Here is a 25,824-nt window from a genome sequence, read left to right on the forward strand (position 1 = left end):
CTCAGTCAGAACACTACACAGGAAAGGGACTGATGGGCTGACCACAGGTCTTCGGACAGAAACAATTCCCATTCACCTTTTCAATGACTACTTTGGTGTAGACACTTACTCCCTTAAAGTAATGAATGACACCGCATTTTAATTCCCTAAAAACATGTTATTTTGTAAATAAATGTTAAACTAAATTTTGAAAAAAGACTCGTAAATGGACAGTTTAACTCTTAATGGTCAGATTTTACGTGCCTCTCTCTCGAATGGCAGCCTCAGTGAGCAATCATCCAGTTATTAATAAATATAAAGTTCCCTCACATTTATACAAAGAACTCCTGCCATGCACCATATTTAGAGAACATTTCTTCAACTGGGAATTAGATGTCTCTCAGGACCAGAAAGTCCAGTATTCCTAAGTTTTCTGCTTGTGGAAAATGAAGTTTTAATTGCTGCTGCTGCTGCTGCTAAGTAGCTTCAGTCGTGTCCGACTCTGTGTGACCCCATCCCTGGGATTCTCCAGGCGAGAACACTGGAGTGGGTTGCCATTTCCTTCTCCAATGTATGAAAGTGAAAGGTGAAAGTGAAGTCGCTCAGTCGTGTCTGACTCTTAGCGACCCCATGGACTGCAGCCTACTAGGACCCTCCATCCATGGGATTTTCCAGGCAAGAGTACTGGAGTAGGGTGCCATTGCCTTCTCTGGAAGTTTTAATTAAAAGAAGACATATACACTTTTCACTGATGGGCCTTTGTATTTTCTTAAACCTGTATACAATTTTTTTTGATGGAAATAATTATGTATGAGCTACTTCATTTAACAAACAATACAGAAAAATACTCCCACATTATGTTTTTTCTAAAAGGCACATGAGCGCACACGCACACACATACACACACACAAACATACACTTTTCAATAATGAGTGGACTGATACTACGTGCAAAATTATTAAGTGTGCTGTTTCACTCTACTCCCAAGATTAGTCCTTATTAGTCTCCACTGTGTGGAATAACAAAGAAATGGAGACTGCAAAGAATAAGGTTACTGATGACTCTAAACTCATGAGAAAATACCTGATTTTCAAAACAGCTTTATGGACATGGATGTATTTCCCATCAATTCGAAACTTCAGATCGGCAGTTTCTGGACTGTCAAATTCTTTCTTCAGTGACTCTGCAACTGTTAGAAAGTCTTCATGCTCTGAAGGAAGCAGAAGCAAGCACATTAACACAGGTGCTCAAGCTTTGAAAGACTTCAGAAAGATGGTGACTAGCATGATGGATAATTCCATTAGATTTTTCTTAGAAGAGTTCACACCTTACTCAACAAATCAACTTTCCAGTATTAAAATCAACGTCACAGAAATTAAATTAAATTAAATTAAATTTCACGGGCTAACAGGGAGACAAAAAACTCCAGGGACCCTCGTCATCAATGAATGAAGGTACTACAGACACTTGAGGTGGTTTTTGATTCCTTGAGATGAGAAGGTGGTGATCAAAAGTTGGTGATACCTAAATGTCACCAAGTGTATAAACTATAAGGAAAAAATGCATATTTGGATTCTGTAAAGCAATTATCCTTCAATAAAAAATAAATTAATTTAAAAAAATGTATATTTGGAAAGGCCAAAAACCGGTCTTCCATGCTAAGCTAGACATTAAAAATGTGTATTCTGGGAACTTCCCTGGTAGTCCAGTAGTTAGGACTTCACCTTCTAGCTCAGAGGGTGTGGGTCTGATCCCTAGGCGGGAAGCTAAAATCCAAAAAAAACCAAAACATAAAACTGAAACACTGTTGTATCAAATTCAATCAAGAGTTTAAAAACATGGCCCACATCAAAAAAAAATCTTTTTGAAAAGAAAAAGTTATAGATTGTCATTTTACACAAACTCTTCTCTCGAAAGTTTGAGCAGTGTTCATCTAAGGCTGAGAATTGATCAGTTTTCCTCTACTGAAGCACTTTGGACACCTTTGCTCTGCTTTTAGGGTAGTTTCAAGGAGCTGGTAAATTCAATTCAAGGCGTCCTAAGAAACACACTCCTCACTTGAGTGGTCACGCTAGAGTGGTGTTCTTTCCTAGGGTGACCCTTTCCCCTCCGAATCTGGCATCTAAACATCTTTCTTAACCTTAAAAATTAATGCAGCACAAATAATAATCCTTACACACTATCTAAAAGCACAGCAAATTTACTTAGTAGGAATGTGTACTTAACAGGAGCAGCTTCACAAAACTGTGGTCACACTGCCTGATAAAAAGGTACAAGGACATATAATTCTTTTTTTTTTTTCATTGTAGGTAGATTCTTTTTATTATTTTATTTATTTTTTTTCCATTTATTTTTATTAGTTGGAAGCTAATTACTTTACTTCATTGCAGTAGTTTTTGTCATACATAAGTAGAACTGTGTTATCATGAAGAAAAGCAAAGGCGTATAAGGAAAAGCACAGTGTGTAAGGATTATTATTTGTGCTGCATTAATTTTTAAACTCATGCAACACTTTCTTGTGCTTTACATGTGTGAATAAAGGAAAAGAGGAAGAAGGTGGCTAACGGGGAAACTTAAAAATTCCAGAGACCCTCACTGGCACTGAATGAAGGTACTATTGACACAGGAGACCCATTTCCAAGTCCCCCAACATGAGGACTTCCCTCAAGACTCGCAGCATCGAACCTGGGCCCCCTGCAGTGGGAGCAGAGTCTTAACTACCAGGGAAGTCCCCCTATCCTTCATAATACCTCTCCTTAGCTCTCCTCCAAGGAAAAAACAACTTTGAGATTGGTTGAAGGAAAAAAGGAGAAAAAAAGGGGAATCAACTCCACAAAGTTAACAAGTTCTTCATTTCTGTAAGTTCACTTTTGGTTCATAGTAAATTATATAATAAATTTAGTATAACAAAAGCACTTAACAATATTTGTACACACTCAAATATCTGTACACGAATGTTCATAACAGTATTCACAATAGCCAAAAAGTGGAAACCATCCAAATGTCCATCAACAGACAGATGACAAACTGTGGTCTATATATACAACACAACACTGCTCAGTCATAAAAAGAAGTACTGACATGTATTATGTTACAACCTGGATGGGTCTCAAAAGCACTGGGTAAAAGAAGTCAGACAGGCAAGGTTGTACATAGTAAGATTCCACTTAAGGGAAACATCTAGAACTGGTAAATCCATAGAAACAAAACAAAACAAATTGTAGTTGCCAGTGGTTGGGGGAAAGAAAGAAAGGGGGGCGACTGTGTAATGGGTATAGGGTTTTCTTCTGAGGTGATGAAATGCTTTAGAGCTTGATGTAAATGCTGGCTGCACAACATGGTGAAGGCAGTAAATGCCTCTGAATTTTATACTTTAAAAATGGTTAATTTTTGTATGTGAATTTCACCTCAAACTGAAAACACCGAAGAGGAGGAAATAATAAATTCATAGAATATTCCACAGCATTTTAATAAACAGTATCACGCAAATCTAACTTGGGGAAGCGTGTGAAAGCTTTCTGAACCGCCCGAGCCCACGGCTCGGCTGACGGTGCCCGGGCCCGGGGGCGGCCGGGCGCGCTCACCCGCAGACAGCAGGCGCCACGTGACGGCGGGCGTGGCGAAGCAGGCGAACACGTCGTCGGTGGAGGAGAAGTGCGTGAGGTGCGGCAGGGTCACCGACTGGCCGCGGCACTGGCCCCACATGTACACGTGGCCGCCCTGCGTCTTGGCGGCCGACGTGTGCGCCGAGTGGCAGGCCGCGATCTCTATCACCCTGGAGAGTTTTAAGAGAAACGCACGTTACGTTTTCTTCACAGAGGCCCAAGCGCACCACACACAGCAAATAAAAGTTGTGTGCTCCGAACACCTCAAAGAGCCCAAGATCCAGGAACGTTAGCTGCCAGGTCACATGGACAAAACCCACAGACTGGAGCAACAGCTCCGCGTTACGCCCATCCTGGGTGGGCCCCTTCTCACCCGAAGCTCATTCTGGGTTAGGACGGGTAGTAGATACTGTTGAGGAAAACCTGGGAAAACGTACTAGCGACCAACGTAAATGAGTAAAGCAGCCACTGAAAAAAATGTCCTGGCAGTTCTGGGGGCTTAACCAGTAGCAAAAAATACTGTATTCAATAAACCATTTCCCTACAAATCCAACTTTCTCTCTTACCCCCAGTCGGGGCTCAGAAGGCTCATTAGGCTGAGTAAGCAGTGGTCCAGGGCTCATGGACTCTGAATACCCCATCCAACCGACATCAAGACAAACTTACTACACTGCTCTGCATGCTTCCTAGGTGGCATCCCAGAATTAGAAGTCAACATCCGAAAGCTCGGTGCGCAAGACCTCACATTATGGCTCAGCAAACATAAAGCATCTATTCTAGTAACACACATTAAATCAAATCAATATTTAAACAGATAGTGGCCTTTCAAGGGCAGATTTTATTTATTTAAAAGTTTAGTTGGCTCAAAGGGAAAATAATATGCTTTACATTTCAACATGGTGACAGACCCTACTAGGAAGTCTGCAAGCAATACACCAAAATGCAGGAATGACTATCAGTGGTTATTTCAGGTGGTCACCTCAGAAAGCTGCATGAGAATCATGTCAACTTCACGTTCACTCTGACTGGTAAAACAGCACTCTTTTGTTCACAGTGAGAATGTTAATGAACGGAAGAGCAACAAAGCCAAACACCAGCGCTCCAGCGCACACAGGCCCAAGTCCCCATGCACACACAATCCCAAGACATGGTACCGCCAAGTTACCTTTCTTTCTCCACCATGATGTGTGCTGGGCTTAGCAGGTTATTTTTATTGCCAGTTCCCAGCTGCCCATACGTGTTAGCTCCCCAGGCATAGAGCAAGCCCTCATCGGTTAGTGCTAGAGTATGTGCATAGCCGCAGACAATCTGCAAGTAAATTTACATGGTTACCATCAACAGGAGAACAGGAAGGGCAGGGGAAACATCTACTTAAAGATTACAGCCAGCTCCTGCAGAATGCCAATTCATCATCAGGTGTGGACTGACATTCTCTGGAACATTAAAAAAGCATTAGAAAAGCCTATACCTGAGACTCCTGGATTTTTCCCAGTAGCTTTTCAAATTATCAAGACCAATGTGCCAGCACCATGGTCTTGCTTCTCATCATGGGAATTTAGGGAGGATGTAATATTAAATGTGGCAGATGAAGGCACGGGGCACTGTTCAAAGTCTTATTAAAGAATAAATCTCTGGGACTTCCCTATCGGTCCAATGATTAGGACTCCGTGCTTCTATTCAGAAGGAACAAGTTCAGTCCCTGGTCCGGGAACTAAATTCCCACAGATATTCCAAGTCAGAGCAGGGAAGATGGACGGGGAGCAGTGGCTCGGAGCCCACCACACATACCTGGTTCACACACACCCGGTGCAGAGCTGCCACTCTCACGGGGGTCAGCTGATTGCCATTGTTTCCCAAGCCGAGCTGACCATTGCCGTTGTAGCCCCAACCATACACCTTAGAGAAAGGGGAGACGAGAGTTTTAAAACTGCTGGTAAGAGGAAAGAGATAAAAGGAAATCCGTCTAAACAAATGAGAGATTTCTTTCACTTCCAACACTCATGTTCTACTGAATGAGGTCCTACAACTGATCTCCAAACAGAAGATGTTTCAGGCTTGGGGATGACAGAATCCGGCAGCTTCTACTACACAGCTTACTAGCTGGATGGCCTTGGGCGAGTCATTAATTCTTGCTTGCTACAAGAGGAACCTGAGGCTCATTAACAACTACTAATCACCTACTGTATTTCAGGCTTTTTGAAAAGTACTAGGAATTAAGTCTTTGGAAGCAGTTGAACAGGGGAGATGGACATATGCAATTTTTCTGCAGCCAGACGGCAAGTGCTGGGGTAGAGATATAATCAAGGCACTACAGGCAGAGAGGAGAAAGGACTTAGCCATAGGAAGAAAGTTAAGCAAAGATATTTTCAGAGAGCAGAAATCTCAGCAGGGTAGATGCTCAGATCTGGCTGAAGGGTAGATGGGGATGAAGGTATCCCAGGGAGAGGCAGGTTCAGGAGACAAGCAGGTGGGCTGGCTGGACCCACCTTGGGTGGTGGTAGGGAAAAGACCAGAGGAAAAGTAAGGGCAAAGGGATGAAGTGCCCAAGCACAGACCAAGGAACGTGAAATGCATCCATGGATCTGCCACTGAAATATTCCAAAGCAGAGATTAACATGATTAAAGTTGTATTCTGGAGTGATCTTGCAGGCAGCAACATGAAGGGTGACTGTGGTGAACAAGACCAGAGGCAGGAAGACCTCAAATACATAAACTAATCTCCCACTGGCATATAGGGGAGCTCTGATGGGGGTCCAGCGAAGGCAGTGACGGCAGGACCACAAGAGAGGGGACAGAGGAAAGAGGTGAGAGGAGGAGACACAGGAGAATGTGGGGACCCCTCAGACACCTGCAGCAAGATGGGTCATCGCTCAAAGTGGCAAAGCTGGGCACAGGTCTGACAGCGAGTGTTGCAGGCTGAGAACAGCCGCGTGGGACAGGGTGAAGTACTGGCCAGGAACAGACAGAAGGCCTGCTCGGATCAGAAACACCAGGTGTGGGTGGCAACACACCCCCAGGGCAACGCAGCGCAAACGGGCGTGGGTGAGGGCCTTCTTCGTCTGTGTGACAAGGGGTAAAGGGGACAAGGAGTTCAGGGTGCTAGCGAGAGATGGTTAAGAGACCTCAGAGTCAGAAGTCTAACAGGTTTGAAACTTCTGGGGAGAAATTTGGCAAGAGCTATCAAAAAATTTAATGGTATATTCCCTGACCCAGAAACCCTATTTCTGGAAAATCATTCTATAGAAATACTTGTATGTGTATACAAAGATATACACACAAACAGTAACAGAGAAAATCAGCGCAACAGTGTTTTTAATTTTTATTTTTTAACAGTGTTTTTAATAGCCAAATATGAAAAAAAAAAAGTTGAAATGCCCATCAGAAGAGTTCTGGATATGAGTATTGGAAAACGCACATCCATACAAAGAAAATTAAGCAAATGTTATATTGGAAGCAACTATAAATGGTCTGCCAATAGATTCAGGTAAAACATCTATGTTGTTAAGCAGAAAAGGTGCAGACTGGCAGAGAAAAGCAGTAGGAATTACACTCACCCGTATATAACTATTTATACAGAAAGGCCCAAAAGGATATACATCAAACCATTAAAAAACGGAGGGGAAGGTATTCACTTTTTATTTCACATGTCTTATTTGTTTTCCTTTGTTGAAATAATCACATAAGAATAATTTTTAAATTAAATTTACTTTTAAAAATTAAAAAAGTGTTTCAAAAAAGAAAAAAAATAAGATAAAGATGTGGAAAATACTGGGATGAAGGGTGTTAGATGACTATCCCAAGGAATTCAGAAGTCATCCAGCATAGTATCAGGCTTGATTCAGAAAGTCAGTTCATAGAGCTGAGTATTCAGTAAACTCTACAGCACCTTCACACCCCAATGCAGGATGCCATGCATTCACATTCAAAGAAGTTATCTTGAAGTAATGTTTGTGCACTGGGACATGTACAAGTGGTAACAGGTCCATTTAAGTAGAAGCTGCAACCAGAATAATTGTACAGAAATAAACATCAACTCAAAGGTGACCATGGTCGAGGATCACTGAAAGGTGGGTTTTTTTTTAAGAGTAGCTAATAACCATCGGGATGAAAAATTCTGCATTTGCAAGTTGCTTCTTCCTGGGGGCAAGCATTGCAGATATAGGCAGACACAGAGCCTTCATGCCCATTAGCATCAGTGCTTATAAACACCATCAGCTAACTTTAAAGAGCACATAGGGCCTCTCACCTTCTGAGATGGCCCACACTCTGTCTTCGGAGTATTTCTCTAAGGGTTGGTCTCATCTTCTGAGACAGGCTGTATTCTGTCTATAGAAAGTGTATCTCTCTAAATAAACCAGCTTTCACTTAAAAAAAAAAAAAAAAGAGTCCTCTTTCATAAGAAGAAAGAGGTAACATCAAATTCTTTCATCTACTACACTAAATCACAAACAAATGCCTATAAGCATTGGGCTATGTGGATCTGGCAAAAACACATTCGAACTTCTACTTGCAGATAAACCTTGGAACTTAAAAATTCATAATGAGGAGCAAACAGCCTGTGATTACACCTCTATCAGTTAACTATCCATGGAGCTATCAAATCAGAGCACTCTTCCTTTCATGATCTAAGCCCAAACCTCATAAAGAAAAGGACAGGAGAAAGGTGGGTACAGAGACCACTCACCTCACCATTGTCCAGAACAGCCATGGATGAGGTCTGACCGCAGGCGATGCCAACTACCCTCTTAACATGCAAACAGTTTGTCACCTTCCGAGGAGTTGGTTGATTTGCAGTGGACCCTGACCCCACCTGGCCACAGTTGTTATAGCCCCAAGCAAATACCTACACAACAGAAGGAGAAAAAGACAAAGAAAGAAGAGTAAGGGTCAAACTTCTCACACATAATAATCATCATTAAACAAAAATAAACCCACTGAATGAGTCCTTACAGTGTGCTAACGGTCCTGAGTGCTTCACACACAGGAACCCATCTAATCCTCACAGTAAGCCTGTAAGACGACCCTGGGGTAGGCATTAATACTATTATCATCCCGATTTTATACACGTAAATGGGAACACAGAGGGGTTAAGTGACTTGCTTGAGATTCCACAGCGAGTAAATGTGATTTACTGCTAATATGAACCCAAGCAATCTAGCGGTGCTCTCCACACTGTTATACTGCCACTATAATTTTAGTAGTTCTTTATGGTTTTTAAATCTGGCATCCAAAGGAAATGAGGATGTGCCATGTAAGTATCAGTGATATGAAAAAAATCAGCCTAACTCTTTGGGTATAGTCTTTTTTTTTTCCCCATGGAAGTCCTTCAAAACAATACTTACTTTCCTCTATCTCATTAATCACCAGTGGGAGATACTATATACCCTTCCTGATGACACAAGCCCACCATCAATATAATTATTAATCACAGTTCCACTTCCTAACACAGTCAGGCTCATAAGTATTAAGGAGATGCTTGTCCCCACAGGAATGACATGGGGTTGTTAAGAAATTCTTTTTTATTATTATTATTATTTTTAACTGTAGGACTACTGATTTAGAATGTCGAGTTGTTCTTGATAATGTTTTCTGAGTCCTCATTTGCCGTCATCTCCAAGCAGCTCCCCTCCTCAACTGCATCCTGTTTACTTCTGGCCTGTGATCAGCCATAGCCTGAAAACCATATTTCCAATGGAGAGAGACACAAATGGATCTCTAAGCTAAAGATGAAAAACAAAATGAAAATCCCTTCAAGTTAATTATTAACTGAGCTTGTCAAACAAGAGTGTGGCCAGAGAGAAGAGTCAGCCAAGGGCAGATGCTGGCAGCAGAAGAGATAATTTCCTCCATCACTAGGAAGATCTGTGAGGACCCCTCTCACTCCTCTCACTGGCCTGTGGCAAGTGGTCCTCACACATCCTGAGTTCTGGCTTCCATGAGTCTCTGTTCTTTCCTCTGTCAGCATTTTCTACCTAAGATCACATGTCTGAGGCTGCCCATGGACTGTCTTGAAACTCACGGCTGATGTCTTAAAAAGTATATATGGTATAGGTTCATTTCACAGGCACAAAAAGAAATAACCCTGAAAGATTCAGAGGAACAGCTAGTGTAAATATTTATATTTACCAATTACCCGGAGTAGCATATGCTTAAGATTACAATAAACCAGGAATGCAGCCTGCACAATTAGCAAGTTCTAATTTTAACCGTCATTCTTTTGCACTTCTTTTCAAATAGCCCAAGTTCTCTTCCAATGCAATTGCCTTTTGTTTTTAAAAAATGGGGACTGGGGTTCCACTGACCAAGAAACAGACTGGGAACAGTGGATTCCGTGCACCAGGTCTGTGTGCGAGGCCTGGCTCTAGCACATTCCAGCCACGAAAACTTTATCTCACAGCTGCTCTGGTTTCCTCAGCTGTAACCTGCCCCACTGAGTGAAATCACTCTAACGCCTCTGAAGGACTAAACAGGGACCAACAGGATCTGACTTTTATTTCGGAAGACACAGTGGGCAGAGAAGCTATACTGCACAGTTTAGACCAACGTAAAAGCTATGGGATAGGGACTGCCCTGGTGGGCCAGTGGCGAAGACTCTGCGCTCCCAGTGCAGGGGGCCTGAGTTTGATCCCTGGCCAGGGAACCAGATCCCACATCCCACAGCTAAGGTTCTCGCATGCTGCAACCAAGATCCGGCACAGCCAAATAACTAAATAAATATTTAAAAAAAGGATAAAAGCTATGAGACAGAAGAGACCATGGCAACGGTCCAGGAGATGGCAAAGCCCGACCTAAGGTGATGGAAGGGGAACGAAATGGCACAAAAGACTCGAAGATAGAACCAACGGGATGAGTAACATTTAAGATATGCATGGAACTTGGTGGGGGGGGGGCAGGAAATCAGGCTGTACAGAACCTAGTGGAGTGTTGGTAGTGATGCTATGACATCACTACATTTACTGAAAAACAAAATAGACCGGGGGGGGGGGGGTGGTGGAGGGGAGAGGTCATTAAAAAAACCACAGTACAGAACACTGTCATACACATCTAATTTGTAATCCAAGCAAAAGCAAGAGACTCAACTGCCTTAAGAATTCAGTCTACTGTCTTCAAAAGAGTGCTCCAGATCACACAACGCAGGCTGTGTTAGAGGAGCTTGTTCTCACAGTGGTTTAGCTATGCACCCAGGGCAGCTATGTTCACACCATATTCAAGTCAAGTACAAATATGGTCTTTTTAAAAAAAAAAAAAAAAGGGAAGGCACTTTCACATGGTCAAAGGTAGAAATGATCCAAATATTCATCAATAGACAAATGGATAAACAATGAAACACTGTCAGCCTTATAAAGGGATGAAAATCCGCCACGTGCTGCCACATGGATGAACCTTGAGGACATTAAGTGAAATAAGGTGGTCACAGTGGACAAGTACTCTGTGATTTCACTCACAGGAAGTACCTAGAGGGGTCAAATTCTTAGAAAGCAGAACGGGGGTTGCCAGGGGCTGGGACTAAAAAAAAGAGTTAATATTTAATGGGCACAGAGGTCAGTTCTGCAAGATGAACAGTGCTGTGGATGGATGGTGGTGATGGTTGCAAAACAACGTGAATGTACTTAATGTCACTGAACTGAGCACTTAAAAATGGTTAAGATGGTAACTTTTATGTGTCTTTTGTGTGTATTAGTTGCTCAGTCATGTCCAACTTTCTGCAACCCCATGGACTGTAGCTCATCAGGCTCCTCTGTCTATGGATTCTCCAGGCAAGGATACTGGAATGGGTTGCTACTTCCTTCTCCAGAGGATCTTCCCAATCCAGGGATTGAACCCAGGTCTCCTGCATGGCAGGCAGATTCTTTACCGTTTGAGCTACAGGGAAATAAGCGAGGGACTTCCCTGCCACTCCAGTGGTTGAGACTTCCCACCTCCATTATAGGGAGCATGAGTTTGATCCCCAGTCAGGGAACTAAGATCTCCCATACCTTGAGGAATGGCCCCCCCAAAAAATAAAAAATAGATAAATAAAAGTAAAAACAAAGCGTAAGAGCAGGGCACTTACCTCTCCATCAGCTGCCAGAGCCATTGAATGATGCGAGCCACAAGCTACTTCAACCACTTGCTTGATCAAGAGGTTGGTGCAGACCTGGATGGGTGCCAGGCCTTGGTTGGTTGTCCCATTCCCAAGCTGGCTGTAGCCATTGTGGCCCCAGGCATACACGACTCCATCTACACAAGGGGGGCCACACACACAGTCAGCTCAGAGAAGAGACAGCCGGCCCGGAACTTTCCTCCCAGGCGCTGTACAACTCGTGTTCCAACCTTTACTTCTTCTAGTGACGTTGTGATTTGTAAGAATTATATATTTGATCATCCAGATTACAAAAATACATTGCTCTTGTATATATGGTCATCATCCACAGTCCCTGGCTCACAGTTCCCCAAACCGGAGGAATCTCCTTAGAGTTGACAATGATGAGGGCATCTTTTGATAATAAGAACATCATCTCCTGGCATCTCTATTGCCAGGAGAACCAACCACAAGGTAAGTGGGTTGGAGGGGAGAAGGCTGGAGGCTGAATCAACTGCCAATGCCAATGGCTTAGCCATCATGACTACATAAAGAAGCCTCCATAAGAACCTCAGGGGACAGTTTTCTGGCCTTTTCAGAGTGTTTTCATATCGGAGAACCAGAACACTTACACATGCCATTGTGTAGGGCACCAGGCCTTACAAGGATGAAGGCTCCTTTATTCAGGCTGTTGATTCATATCCTTTTATAATAATCAGTCATCTAATGAGCAAATCAATTTTCTGGAATTCCTTGAGTCATTCCAGCAAATTAATCCAATCCAAAGCACAAGTTCCCTGGTGGTCCTGTGGTTAGGAATCTGCAGTGGTTAGGATTCCACTGCAGGGGGTCTGAGTTTGATCCCTGGGTCGGGGACTAAGATCCCACATGCCACATGGAATGGTGAAAAAAAAAAACAAAAACAAAAACCCACAAAGCCCAAGGAGAGGTGGAGGGAACCTGGGATTTGTAGCCGGTTAATCAGAAGCACAAGTAACAACCTGGGCTGGAGACCAGCATCTCCAGTGGAGGGTGGTGTCATGGGACTGAGCCTCTTACCTGTGTGATCTGATTCTATCTCTGAGTAGATAGCATCAGAATTGTGTGCAATTCCTGGACACTCTGATAATATCCAAGCATTACTTCTTGGTGTGGGAGTGCCTATACACACACACACACGCACATAGATTGGGTCTAGGAATTACCTAACACTTTCTGTCTCTCTCTCTCTCTCTCTCTCTGTGTCACACACACACACACACACACACTGCAACCAAGAACTCTCTATTTAGTTGATGTCAGGAATGGGATTTGCAAAACAGTCTGCAAATGGCTCAGAGACATTTGTTTTTTGAAGACAAAGAGATTAAAGAACAAAGAATGAGGAAACTTTGACTCCCGGATAGCTACCTAGTCACCCTGGTACGAAACTGCAGCCGTGCTGTGATCAGATACCAAAGGTCAAAGTTACCAATGCAATTTAGAAATGGGAGTAGAGCCAACTCCTAAGGAACTGGCTCAACAGATACATAAGGAAATGCAAAATAAGCACGCTAAATGAACAATTTCCTGCTTATTTCATATATAACAGCTGAAATGAAAATAAAAGTAAGTGCTGGGTGGGGCCCTTGATGTTGATTCAAGCTCAGATTTGTGTCAATCTGTACTTCAGCCATTTGCCTCAAAGCTGTTGAGAAAATTATGCAGGAGCAACAGAAAGTACCTCTAATACCTCTGAGTCTACTGAGAAAATAGTTAACGTGGGGAAGGGGAAACCAAGAAACAACCAAAAGCAGAGGGTATGGTGTGCAGGAACTGGCTCATTCTGAGGGCTGATGTCACCAGCTTCCTGAGGAACCTTTACTGACACCGGCTGTGCGTGTAACTGACATAAGGGGTGTGTCTGTGGTTTTCAAGGCTGCAGGCTGGAAGAGCATGTGTGGGTTGAGGCAGGACCCACCACTCTCTACTGAACCATCACACATGGCTGTGCATGACCCAGGAGGTTATTCCTAAGGAGACTGCCAGGATGGTGGACTGGATAAAAGCCACGGTAGTGTGTTTATCCTGAGAAGACGGAATTCCCAACTCCCCCTATTAATGGCAAATGGAACATCCCAGATGAAGCAGCTGAGATGCAAACCATGTGGAACTGGCTTTATGACACCTGGGGTATTCACCTCTGAATACAAAATCAAATAGTTTGAGAAGCCTTATCCAATATGCTATCTCGACTTCATCATATGGATCTTACCGAGAACATGAAAGGAATTATGAAAATGGAGAAACACAAAGGGGGAGCAAGGGACCCAACCCGGCAGAATAAAAGTCTTCAATTACCGAGTGGGATCAATAAAAGGGATGTTGATGGAACTGAAGCCAAGGGATGACTATGGCACTGTCACAGTCTGCTGGACCAAAGGGACCCCGTGTTGGTCTCTAACTCTGAAGGGCCCCAAACAAGTCGACTCTATTTATCCCAGTTTTAAAGGCATTTAAAAAGCTAGAAGGGCTTCCCTGGTGGCTCAGACGGTAAAGAATCTGCCTTTAATACAGGAGACACCTGTATTCAATCCCAATGGGTTGAATCCCTGGGTTGCGAAGATCCCCTGGAGAAGGAAATGGCAACCCACTCCAGTATTCTTGCTGGAGAATCCCATGGACAGAGGAGCCTGGTGGGCTACAGTCCATGGGGTCACAAAAAGTCAGACACAACTGAGCAACTTTTCACTTTCCAAAAAGCTAGAAGGTAACGATTAAGATAAGAAAATTGACCAGGAATGCCCTGGGGCTAGGATAAGGAAGATGAATCAAGATAAAGCCTGACCTAAAGGCCAGGATCTTCTGGCCCCACTGTTGGCCAGGCACCCAAAGGCATAAGTGAGTGAAACAGCCAGGGAGAGAGAGGACCAGCACACTGTGATTCCACAGCCTGCAGGTGAAGTCTTAACAGCCAAGCTTAAAATGGGAGGATGTGGACGGGCAACAGTGGACGGGAGTCAAGTGACAGTCTGGATGGAAACTGGGGTTTTGGAACAGACTGTGTGAGGTGGTCCCGTCTCTCTTACCTGAAGGTACTATTGGATGGATATTAGTTCTGACTGGGCACTGCTTCCCCTACCTAAAATGAGGCGTGGAAATCCACCCTCAGGCCAGTTTTAACTGGGCATTGGATGGGAACCCCTAGAATGCCTGAGCCCAAATAGGTGTTTAAAGAGAGAACATCCCGTGGATAAGAAGAGTTCATCACTGTAATTCAAGCTGGGGCGCTGGGACCAATGAACTCGCTGAACGATTGAAGCTTGCCCAGTGGCCTGCAGGAAAGGCAGATGGTTTCTGGGGACTAACAGCAGACTTTTTAAAATCACTTCGGTCATGTACAATGCTTTGCAACCGCATGGACTGTAGCCCATCAGGCTCCTCTGTCCATGGGATTTCCAAGGCAAGAATATTGGAGTGGGTTGCCGTTCCCTTCTCCACGGGATCTTCCTGACCCAGGGACTGAGCCTGCATCTCCTGCTTGGCAAGTGGATTCTTCACCACTAAGCCAGCAGGGAACCCCCATTTGTAAGATTACCCGAAAGACAGCTGGATCTGAGTGGGGTCTCGCATGAGAGCAGGTATGTCTGAGTTAGCAGAGGGTGGCAGCTCTCCCACTGCTGAAGGGTGGGAAGGCACTGGCTCAGACGTGACCTTGAGAGCACCTGCCACCTGCACTCTGCACCAGGAGCTTACAGCCTACCCAGAGCACTCCCAGCAGTGACCACTGGGATTTCAGACCAGAAATTTCCCAGATGCTGCTGCCTGGTGCTCACCATTTGAGAGGAAATCAGTAGCCTGGGCGGTAACTGAGATTCCCTCAATGACTGAAAGACATAAAATAATCATGAAACCTGAGATACCCACAACATCTTGGGTGGTGTTGGAGAAGCACTCTAGTAAGGAAGGCAATGCCCAGAGGGTTTCAAAATAAAACAGAAATGTTTTACCCAGGGGGCGTGCTGCTGGGGTAAGGTGGGGAGGTGCCTGCTGTATCATGAAGCAGGCAGCCTCTGTTCATCGAGGACCAACTCTGGAGCAGGCTGAGAAGCTGCTAGAACCCACTGCCTTATGGACATGCCCTGTGAAGCTCTAACCGAGCAACCAAGAGCTGCTGGCCTTACAGACGCAGTTTCATGGCAAATGGACACTCTCCCATTTGGAAAGTGGCCACATTAAAACCAGTGGATGGCAAGACTGGCTGCAGGAGGCAAGAACAATCAGCTCAGTGGCTGAACTGCAGGCTGTTTTCCCAGCAGTGACGCAAGAACTGAATGATCAGAAAAGCCCCTGTGGTCAGGTCTTTACCAACTCACCAGCTACAGCCAATGGCCTGGCTGTGTGGTCAGGTGGACAGGCAATGGAAACTGGACTGGAAAAGGGACGCCCACATGGGCACGGCCCTATGCGATCACTCTGAGAATTAAAGAGGCGCATCAAAGTAGGACGTGTCGATGCCCATCACAAGGTGATGGGAACCACCAGGTGACCATCTGGTGCACTCTCTTGGGGTGGCCTCCCGGGGCCATGAAATGAGTCGGTGTGGGGGGCTGCAGAGATGCATTGAATCTAGACATCTTCCTCTTGCACCTGAGAGGCACAAAATGCAGGCACAGGAACCATTCTGTCAACAAGAAAGACTGCAGGGCTATGGGGAAAATGCCCCCAAACAGAGCTGGCAAGGGGATTAGATTACGCTGGAACAACACAAGTGGCCTCAGGGGCTATAAAGGATCCAACCAGGAAGAGACCCTTTACTCTGGACTGAGCTCTGCCTACCAGGTAGTAGAGGCAAATGCTCAAAATACTATTAAAGGATTGGAACGGAAATGCTGTTTTGTTGTTGTTTTGTCTTTTTTGTGCAGACAAGTCATGGATCAATTGCCTGGGGAAGATTAAGGCATTTTAAGATGGTGTCTCAAAGACTTCTCTCATATCCCTTTCTTGGGAAGCTACTAGAAAATGTGTCTCACCCACATGAGGCTATAATCCAAGGAGGAAGACACAGGACACAAAACGTAGGTGATTCAGAAAGGACAAAGGTGAAGTGACTTCGGAGGATGATGGTGAAATGAAGATCTAGCACAACAGGTGTGCAACAGCTTAGAGTGACCAGTCCAGGCTGGAGCCGGGGGACAGGGTGACCTGGAGCGGCCTGATGGGCTCAGAGGTGCCCAGAAGCAACACTGCGATACAGCGGAGTTCAGGCTCATGTTAATGACAGATGGGGAGAAAAGTAAGACCAGGAAAGCAAACAGCTGTGTAAGAAAGGAGAATGGCTCAGCAACGAATAACACTTTTCGAGTCCCAGGAGTGTGAAAACTGAACATGGTGACGTGGTGACATCACTATACTGACAGGAGAAGCAGAGGGAAGGCTGCTGCTGCTGCTAAGTCGCTTCAGTCGTGTCCAACTCTGTGCGACCCCATAGACGGCAGCCCACCAGGCTCCGCCATCGCTGGGTTTCTCCAGGTAAGAACACTGGAGTGGGCTGCCATTTCCTTCTCCAATGCATGAAAGTAAAAAGTGAAAAGTTAAAGTGAAGTCGCTCAGTCGTGTCTGACTCTTTGCGACCTCATGGACTGCAGCCTACTAGGATCCTCCATCCATGGGATTTTCCAGGCAAGAGTACTGGAGTGGGTTGCCATTGCCTTCTCTGAGAAGGAAGGCCAATCAGGCTAATTAGAAAGAATGCTAATTCTATCTGCTGTTACATAAAGTCAACCGATAAGGTCTAAACTTAAAATTCAAAACCAACAGCATAAGCATATTAATTTAAAAACATGAGATTAAAAGTCAGGAAAAAAAAAAAAAATAAAAGTCAGAAAAAAACACCTGAAGGAGTTAAAAAGGAGTGGTTTTTAAGAGTAAGGATGGATGAAACTGAGTGCTGGTTTTTACTAAAAGTCATACACTGATGGTTTAAGGTGTTAAATTGTTTTTTAACTATACGACTACTTGAGATAGATACAAAATACACACAAATGTATATATTATACATAATTAAACATGCTATATATCACATATCATATATATGTTATGTAAAATGTATTAGAACAATCAAAACTGAATTAAACACAAAAAGAAGACTACTCCCACAAGAAAATCAGTTACTTATTTCTGTGCTTTCTGCTTATGTATATCTTAATTATAACATTCAAGATATTTAAAACTGCAGGATCTGAACTCCAAAAATAATTCCAAAAGTTAATAGTCTCCCAAGGTCATGCACATGTTTTAACATGTTTGCTCTTGAAAAAAAAACGCTTCACTATTTTACGGTAGGAAGTCAATTGCTGCATTAAAAAATTAATGCGTTAGGAAAACATTAAACCATTAGGTCACAATGGATGACAAGCTGAGCCAGCCAGCAAAGAAGCAGCTGCTTGAAAGGGCCCATGTGATGCCAGAAGGCAGGATCACACAACTCAGAGGCGGAATAATCACCTCATTATGCTCCATGCCGGTTACACTCTCACTAGACAGTCATGCTCACATCTGGACCTCATAGCCTGAGGAAGATGCCGAGAACCCAGCTGGATTCCAGTGGGGGTCAAAGGCAACTAAAAAGCTCAATACTAAGACCAGTGCTTACATCCAAGGAAGCCATGATTCCCCAGGCTAGAGTCAGAAAGGCAGGGACGCAAACGCTCCCACACGCACCCTACAGTTTACCCAACAAAAAGCTAGAGAGCAAGAACTCATGTGCCGAAAGTGTGAAGGGAAGAAGCCGGGTTGTGTATGACAGACTCCGGGAGTTCCGGGCGCCCACGGTGCAGATCTGCAGCCTGCGAAGAACACAGAGGCCTCTCTGGGGGTCTCGGGGAGGCAGGAAGAATCTACCCCACCTTTTTTCTATGACAGCCATATGAATGCCAGGAAATGAACTGAGACTTCTTGAATTCAAGATTCAGAAATGACACTGGCAAAGCAAAACCAGTATCACCTGTGTTTTTAAAAACGTACCAAGTAAAACCTGGACATTGCCATGCTACAACAAAGCTCACTGAAAACTGGGCTGAAGGGCCACTTCGTCTGCTGCGGTTCATCTTCCACAACTTGACAGAAGCCGTCTAAAACCTCAGATGATGATGAAAGTCATCTGACAGCTGTTCCAAGCAGAGCCTGAAGTGTTTAGTAACTTTCACCAGCTTTATGTACTTCCGCTCAGAAATAAGAAACAAAACATTTGAAACTCAGTATGTGGCACAACTCTACCTCCTTTTAGCTTAGAATTAATCACTCGATTTCCCACAAACAGAAGAAGCTGAACTTGTTGCCGCTTTACCTTCAGTGCTGAGAAGAACATGGGGTCCACTTCCATAACTAAGACTCTTAATCTTCTTTCCACATAAGGCTTCCAGCTTTTTGGGTACAAGTGTACTCTGGTTATCTCCAGTTCCTAAACAGTTACTGTAGTTCAGTCCAAATACAAAGACCTGGGAGACAAACAGTTCTGTCTGAGTCACTTGGCCTACAGCTACACAAAGGGTCCCTTCTCCACCCTGAACACAAGACGCGCTTCAGCTCAGCTTGACCGTTCAGCAGATAGGTAGGGGCTGATACAGCTGTTAAAATTCAACCTCTGCTGCCTACTTAAGTTTTATAATATCTGGCTGTACCGTGAAATTCAGTGGTTGGTTGGCATCACTGACTCAACAGAGATGAGTGTGAGCAAACTCCGGGAGATGGTGAAGGACAGGGAAGCCTGGCATGCGGCCGTCCAGGGGGTCACCCAGACACGACCAAGCTCCTGAGCAACAAGCAATGAAACTCTAAGGGCAGCAGGGATGAGGGGTATTAAATCAAGAAACTGAAGAAAAAGACAAATTACATCAAAGACACACCGTCTTTTTGGATTTCAGGTTCTCTTTCTGCCCTCCTTTTCTCTCAGTCTGCGCATGGCAGACCCCACCTCCCGGAAAGCCCTGGAAGGAAGCTCTGGGGTTTGGAAGAGGCCCACCTCATCGCTGTCAGTGACATAGAGCGCTTCATTGGCTGACGTGCCGAAGACACAAGCTTTCCGGATGGACGAAATCTCCTGAGGCGACAGCAGGGTGAAGATGGGCCACTTGCCCACGTCCACCATGACTCTGGCTTCAGGTAATTCCTACAAAGGAGCCGACATCTCTGCTGTAACAAACCAGAGGGTTCCGGAAGAGATTAAACAGCCACTCGCTGAAACAGAAAAAGACCACGTTCATAAAGAGGAAACAGAAGCTGATTTCAGAATAAACCACCTACTTTCGGGTCAATGGATGGCCCACGTTCCCCAGCACCGTGTCCAATCCTTCCTCCACCTTCGAAGCTGTGCCTTTTCCTGTAATGAGAAGAACCACCGGTTAGAACCAGCTGTCTGTCTTACCCGCTTACAAGTCAGGGCTCATCGGTCACGAACATGTTTTATGTGCAATCTGACAGCGCATAAATGGAGAGAAGACATGCCAGCTAGTGAAATCAAGGTTTTATCAGGTATTTCTGCCTCCAGGGTAATGAGATAAAGTTAAAGGTTACAATATTCATTTGTCTAAGAGAGTTAATTCTCATCTACTACGAGAGTGTGAGTGCGTGTGTGTGTGTTATAAAAATCAGAACCATCTATCTCTACCTTCCCACTCTCCACTACTGCCCCCAGGATACCCTAAAAGACCCCTGGGTCCCTTGTAGAAAAATCACTGCCCCAATGGGCCACTGTTTACTGATAGAAATGGAACATCCCTCAACAGCCTGGAGTGGCAAAAATATTAAGAAGCAATAGCCTAAGATTTACTGGCTGAAACCATAAAAGAAAGTACCATATTCAATGTGTAATTTATATGACTACCTTTTCTACATATATACAGACCACATTGCATTTCACAGAGAAATGCTACACACACAAGGATAAGCCAATTCACCCTCATCATGGTGTCAGAGTTGATAACTACAGCCTTCAGGCAGGTAGCAATCAGCTTAAAGAGCATCCTATACAAGGTAGAGATATGTACCAATTTCCGTAAAACTCTACATTTGATCTGTTCAAGAAGTTTCACACAAAGAATCTTGGTCATAGCTCCAATTCTCTGAGGGTTCAAAAGTATTTCCAGAAATTCCAGGGGGTTGCACAAAACACAAAAATCTATCAAGCCACGTGAGTTTCCAGTCTGGCTCTCACCTCTGGAAACTGAAATAGAATCAAAGAGTTGACAGACACATCCAGGGTTTCCTAATGAGGCACAGAACTCTTAGTGGTCCTTCCAACTCACTCTTCTCAGATCTCTAAAAACAGACACACAAGTCAAGGTCTTTTTGGCCCCAGCACCTCTGCCAGCAACTAAAGGAGAGCCCTGGGTCTTGGGCTTACTTAGCCAGGGCCTCAGTTTCCACCACCCAGGGAGGTTTTTCTCATCAGCACCTGCTTGGATGAGAAGGGTAAGATGCTTGCAATGCCCCAAGGATCACAGTGCATATTCAGCATTAACCACCACCAGCATGGGCTGGTTCTTATCACTGCACAGTCGGACACTTGGACTGACATTTGTTCTGAAAAGTGTGCGTGACAGTATATGTACATGCACACACACATCTGTGTGTGCGTGCTGGCGGGAGCACATAAAGAACTCCAGGGAGGGGAAAAACTAACACTTAGGCATATTAACATTTTTCTGTTTCAGATGATACAAAAGAATACAGGAAAGTCAGTCTCCCTACCATCCCTCCCTGACCCTCTCTTCAAAAGCAATCGCTACCACAGTTGATTCTAATTCCTTCCAGAGACAGTGCAGACTTACCTGGCGGGTGTGGGGGTGTGGGTGTGAAAGGTTCCCCTTCCCCGTAATAGTACATCTTTGGCATCATTAACACATGTACATCATCTCTCTTCGGTGGCCCCACAGCACATTTCATTATACACATTTAACAATTTAAATGTCTCCCGCCAGAAACAGATCAGTCACTACCAGTCTGTTGCTAACATGAACAACACTGAAACTACTGCTCACATACATACATGTCTTTTTAATATATGTTTCTAAGATAAATCCCTAAAAGTGGAACAGCAGGGTCAAAATCTAATAGCTCTTTTACCTTTAACAGCTATTTTAAATTCTCCTCTGCTAAAGCAGTATCTAGACAGCATATTAAAAAGCAGAGACAATTACTTTGCCAACAAAGGTCCGTCTAGTCAAGGCTATGGTTTTTCCAATAGTCATGTACAGATGTGAGAGCTGGATCATAAAGAAAACTGAGAGCCAAAGAATTGATGCTTTTGAACTGTGGTGTTGGAGAAGACTCTTGAGAGTCCCTTGGACTGCAAGGAGATCCAATCAGTCCATCCTAAAGGAGATCAGTCCTGGGTGTTCATTGGAAGGACTGAGGTTGAAGCTGAAACTCCAGGACTTTGGCCACCTCATGTGAAAAGCTCACTCATTGGAAAAGACCCTGATGCCGGAAAAGGTTGAGGGTAGGAGGAGAAGGGGATGATAGAGGATGATATGGTTGGATGGCATCATCGACTCGATGGACATGGGCTTGGGTGGACTCCAGGAGTTGGTGATGGACAGCGAGGCCTGGCGTGCTGCGGTTCATGGGTGGCAAAGAGTCGGACACGACTGAGCGACGGAACTGAGCTGACTGAAAGCAGTGCCAATATTTTAATATAAAAGAATCACCCACACGCGGCACTGCCCTCCACCTGCACCCTTGCTCACGGAGTACTTTCACGTGTCTCAGCTTTGTTTAAACTTGAACTTCTTTTAGGATGAGTGAGGTTGGGATAATTTTTTTTTTTAAATAATCACAATCATAGCAACAGCTAACACTTCTTGAGTACTGTGTGCCAAATACTGTCCCAAGTTATTTAACATTTACTAATTCATTTAATCCTCACTGGACAGACAAGGAAATGGAGACAAAGGGATTTTAAGAGTCTGCTCAAACTAGTAAGTGGAAGATTCGGGACCTGAAGTCATGCCACCTGGGGCCAGCGTGTGCACCCTTCACCTCTCGGACTCATATGATTAAGAGACCAGGTGTCATCCTATTACATAAAGTCACTATTTTTTTCTACTGGACTGTCATTCTTTTCTTAGTCCCTGATTTAGAAGTGTTCTTTGCATGCTAAGAAGACAGTCTTAGAGGCTTTTAGAAGTAACACAAAAGATGCCCCCCGAATGGCCTGCCTTACCAAACAAGGGGAGAAAAACACAAGAAATGAAACAGCGTGGATATCGACAAGCAGGTACATAAATTCCAAGAGAATCCAGACACCATTCTTCTAGAATATGAACTAAATCAAAGCCTGTATCAAACTGCGTCAAAATTTAATCTTTTATGGTAATTACATTTTAAATGAGGGGGGCGATAATTATATCAGCCAAAAATATGATTCACCACCTTTAAAATTATAACACAAAAGGATATTACCATTCAAAGTCATACAATTTCCTGACAGCAGTGCAATTATTCTGAAGTCATTAATCAGTTTACAGGCAGCTCTGCCCTAAGGGTTTGGTAATCTGCTTTAAAAAAAAAAAAAATCAAGCTAACGTGCATAATGATAGCTCATTATATGAACTGAGTTTATGCATGCTAAATTACTTGAAGCTTTATGAGATACTGCTCCAAATGCTGGTAACTTCAGAGTCAATAAAAAAGTCAAAGCATATATCTCCCATGCCCACACTTCTCAGAAAAGCAGAAAGCACGACCAATAACCCTGGCCTGGTGGAAAGGACTGGAGTCCTGAGGCTTGGGTTTTAGTCCCAGGTTTACTTTTAATCAATCCATGGGATGTGATAACCTTCCTGAGCCTGGGTTTTCCAAAAAGCTGCTCTGCAAAAATCTACAGTTCAAGATGCAAAGAAGCAGCTCCAGGGATTTCTGAACACACGAGAAAACAAGCCAAGCAAGCAATTTACTCCTGGTAATGAAACCAGCAAGAGCAGGAAGTCAGAAACTAATAAGGATCGAGAACCTGCTCTGTGCTAGGTAGCTTCACAGACATTATTTCATTTAATCTTCACAATATCCTCACAAGGAAGAGACCATAATCCACGCTTACCAGGTAATGAAAGAGGTTCAAAGGTGAAATGACTTCCCAAGGTCACGGGGCAGTCAGGGGCAGTCAGGATTCAACCCCCACTCCTGAGATTCTTCTTACAGAGAACATCAGTCCTACAAAGGCTGAACTGCTCCCAACACGGGAGTTCCTTCTGACTTGACCCTGTCTCAGATATGTACACCAGCATGTTTTCAAAATGCCTCAAATATAAAAGAAATTTACCTCCACAAGAAAAAAAAAAAATCCATTCCCCAATTTCCCAAAACACCTCTGTCTGGGTTTACCTGGTTAAACCTTGGGAATGTCATTGGTGACTTCATTCTCCCGAAATCCACTGTGAAGGCAGGCCCTGAAGACTACGTGTGCCCTTCACCCTCAGAGCGGTCACAAGAGCACGTGACACAGAGTGTACCCTTGGGTTGTGGACGAAGGCATGGAGGGATCCTCATTAGACTGGACTCAACCTGGCCCACTGATAACATGAACAGGGCATCTTCAGAACCGAAACAAGCTTCTCCAAGAGCTCCGTGGAGCTGTCAAAACCCGGGATTGTCCTGTGCTGCCCATGACACAAACCAGTCCTGAGCTTGGGCTTGTGGTGTGTCTTTACTGAGGCAGCACAACGCAAATGTAAATACCACCAGAATGTTCTGATTAATGACCACTGTCATCATTATTTAGGTTACTGCGGTGAGGCTTTTAATTATTCTTCTTCCTGGGGGCAGTGGTATCGTTGCTGGTTATCAAGAAAATCATACTAAGAATCGTAATTCTATCAACTTCAAAGACTTAACATTCCACCCTCTATCACAAAATTATAAAGTGCTAATCCAAGCCAAAGCAGGCAGAATCACTAAAAATTAACCACTTCACCTTTTATGAAATCTGCATCAGACACACCAGGTGGTGCTAGTGCTAAAGAACCTGCCTGCCAATGCGGGAGACTAAGAGACACGGGTTCGATCCCTGGGTCAGAAGATCCCCTGGAGGAGGGCACGGCAACCCACTCCAGTGTTCTTGCCTGGAGAATCCCATGGGCAGAGGAACCTGATGGGCTACAGTCCACAGGGTCACACAGAGTCAGACACGAATGAAGCAACTTAGCACACATGCACTTACCAGACTGAAGAACCCTGTGACTTTCAATGACTGGGAAATACAAGGATCCATCACAGAAGAGTGGAATTAGTTAGGACAATGCTGATGTCCTATGACATCTACTAACTGTGCCTAAATGTGAAGTAGAGGTATGACGGTTTTTATCTAACTGTATGGATTTCACTTTAGAGGAACAGAAACATAGTTTAATATGTTTCATTTAAATCATCACTCTGGAGTTTTCAAAAACAAATTAAATGCTTCAAATAGCAACTTGTGAAGTTATTCTACCAATGAATGTACTGAAGATGTGTAACTAATAGGGAAGAATCTTCACACCTACTAGGTTCACTAGGTCCACTCAACCTAAGCCACCCTGGATAGGTATGTACCTTCAGCACTGATTAACCAGGCTGTCTTTTTTGCCTTTTCATACTGTCCATGGGAGTCTCCGGGCAAGAATATTGGAGTGGGTTGCCATTACCTTCGCCTTGTCTATGACAAACCTAGACAGCATATTAAAAAGCAGAAATATCACTTTGCTGACAAAGGTCCATCTAGTCAAAGCTATTGTTTTTCCAGTAATCATGTACAGATGTGAGACCATCAAGAAGGCTGAGCACTGAAGAATTGATGCTTTCTAACTCTGGTGTTGGAGAAGACTCTTGAGTCCCTTGGACTGCAAGGAGAGCAAACCAGTCAATCCTAAAGGAGATCAGTCCTGCATATTCATTGGAAGGACTGATGCTGAAGTGCCAACAATTTGGCCACCTGGTGTACGAAGAACTGACTCATTGGAAAAGACCGGGATGCTGGGAAAGATTGAAGACAAAAGGAGAGGGGGATGACAGGATGAGATGGTTAGATAGTACCACTGACTCAATGGATATGAATCTGAGCAAACTCTGGGGCAGTGGAGGAGCCTGGCGTGCTGCAGTCCATGAAGTCTCAAAAGAGCTGGACACAACTTAGCGGCTGAACAACAACCATGACAACCAGGT

The 25,824-nt window shown here is 44.1% G+C and overlaps 1 protein-coding gene across 5 annotated transcripts in view; it reads right to left on the reverse strand.

Moving 5' to 3' along the window:
- RCBTB1 (RCC1 and BTB domain containing protein 1) overlaps nucleotides 1–25,824 on the reverse strand; it is a 50,577-nt gene that overhangs the window by 12,488 nt on the left and 12,265 nt on the right. For 2 of the 5 annotated variants that reach the window (XM_070471266.1, XM_070471265.1), the window contains exons 1-10: nucleotides 20,840–20,915; nucleotides 19,930–20,005; nucleotides 19,649–19,818; nucleotides 18,974–19,124; nucleotides 11,638–11,804; nucleotides 8,269–8,427; nucleotides 5,373–5,480; nucleotides 4,750–4,892; nucleotides 3,564–3,754; nucleotides 1,063–1,189 (exon numbers count right to left, since the gene is read on the reverse strand). In XM_070471266.1, coding sequence (XP_070327367.1) covers nucleotides 1,063–1,189; nucleotides 3,564–3,754; nucleotides 4,750–4,892; nucleotides 5,373–5,480; nucleotides 8,269–8,427; nucleotides 11,638–11,804; nucleotides 18,974–19,124; nucleotides 19,649–19,774 — 1,172 coding nt within the window. In that variant the 5' untranslated portion in view covers nucleotides 19,775–19,818; nucleotides 19,930–20,005; nucleotides 20,840–20,915. Of the gene's footprint in view, nucleotides 1–1,062; nucleotides 1,190–3,563; nucleotides 3,755–4,749; nucleotides 4,893–5,372; nucleotides 5,481–8,268; nucleotides 8,428–11,637; nucleotides 11,805–18,973; nucleotides 19,125–19,648; nucleotides 19,864–19,929; nucleotides 20,006–20,839; nucleotides 20,916–25,824 lie in introns of those variants that run through there. The other 3 variants (XM_070471264.1, XM_070471267.1, XM_070471263.1) reach the window with 3 other exon arrangements.

The sequence above is a fragment of the Odocoileus virginianus genome, chromosome 8 (assembly GCF_023699985.2).
Source record: "Odocoileus virginianus isolate 20LAN1187 ecotype Illinois chromosome 8, Ovbor_1.2, whole genome shotgun sequence".
Lineage (NCBI taxonomy): Eukaryota > Metazoa > Chordata > Mammalia > Artiodactyla > Cervidae > Odocoileus > Odocoileus virginianus.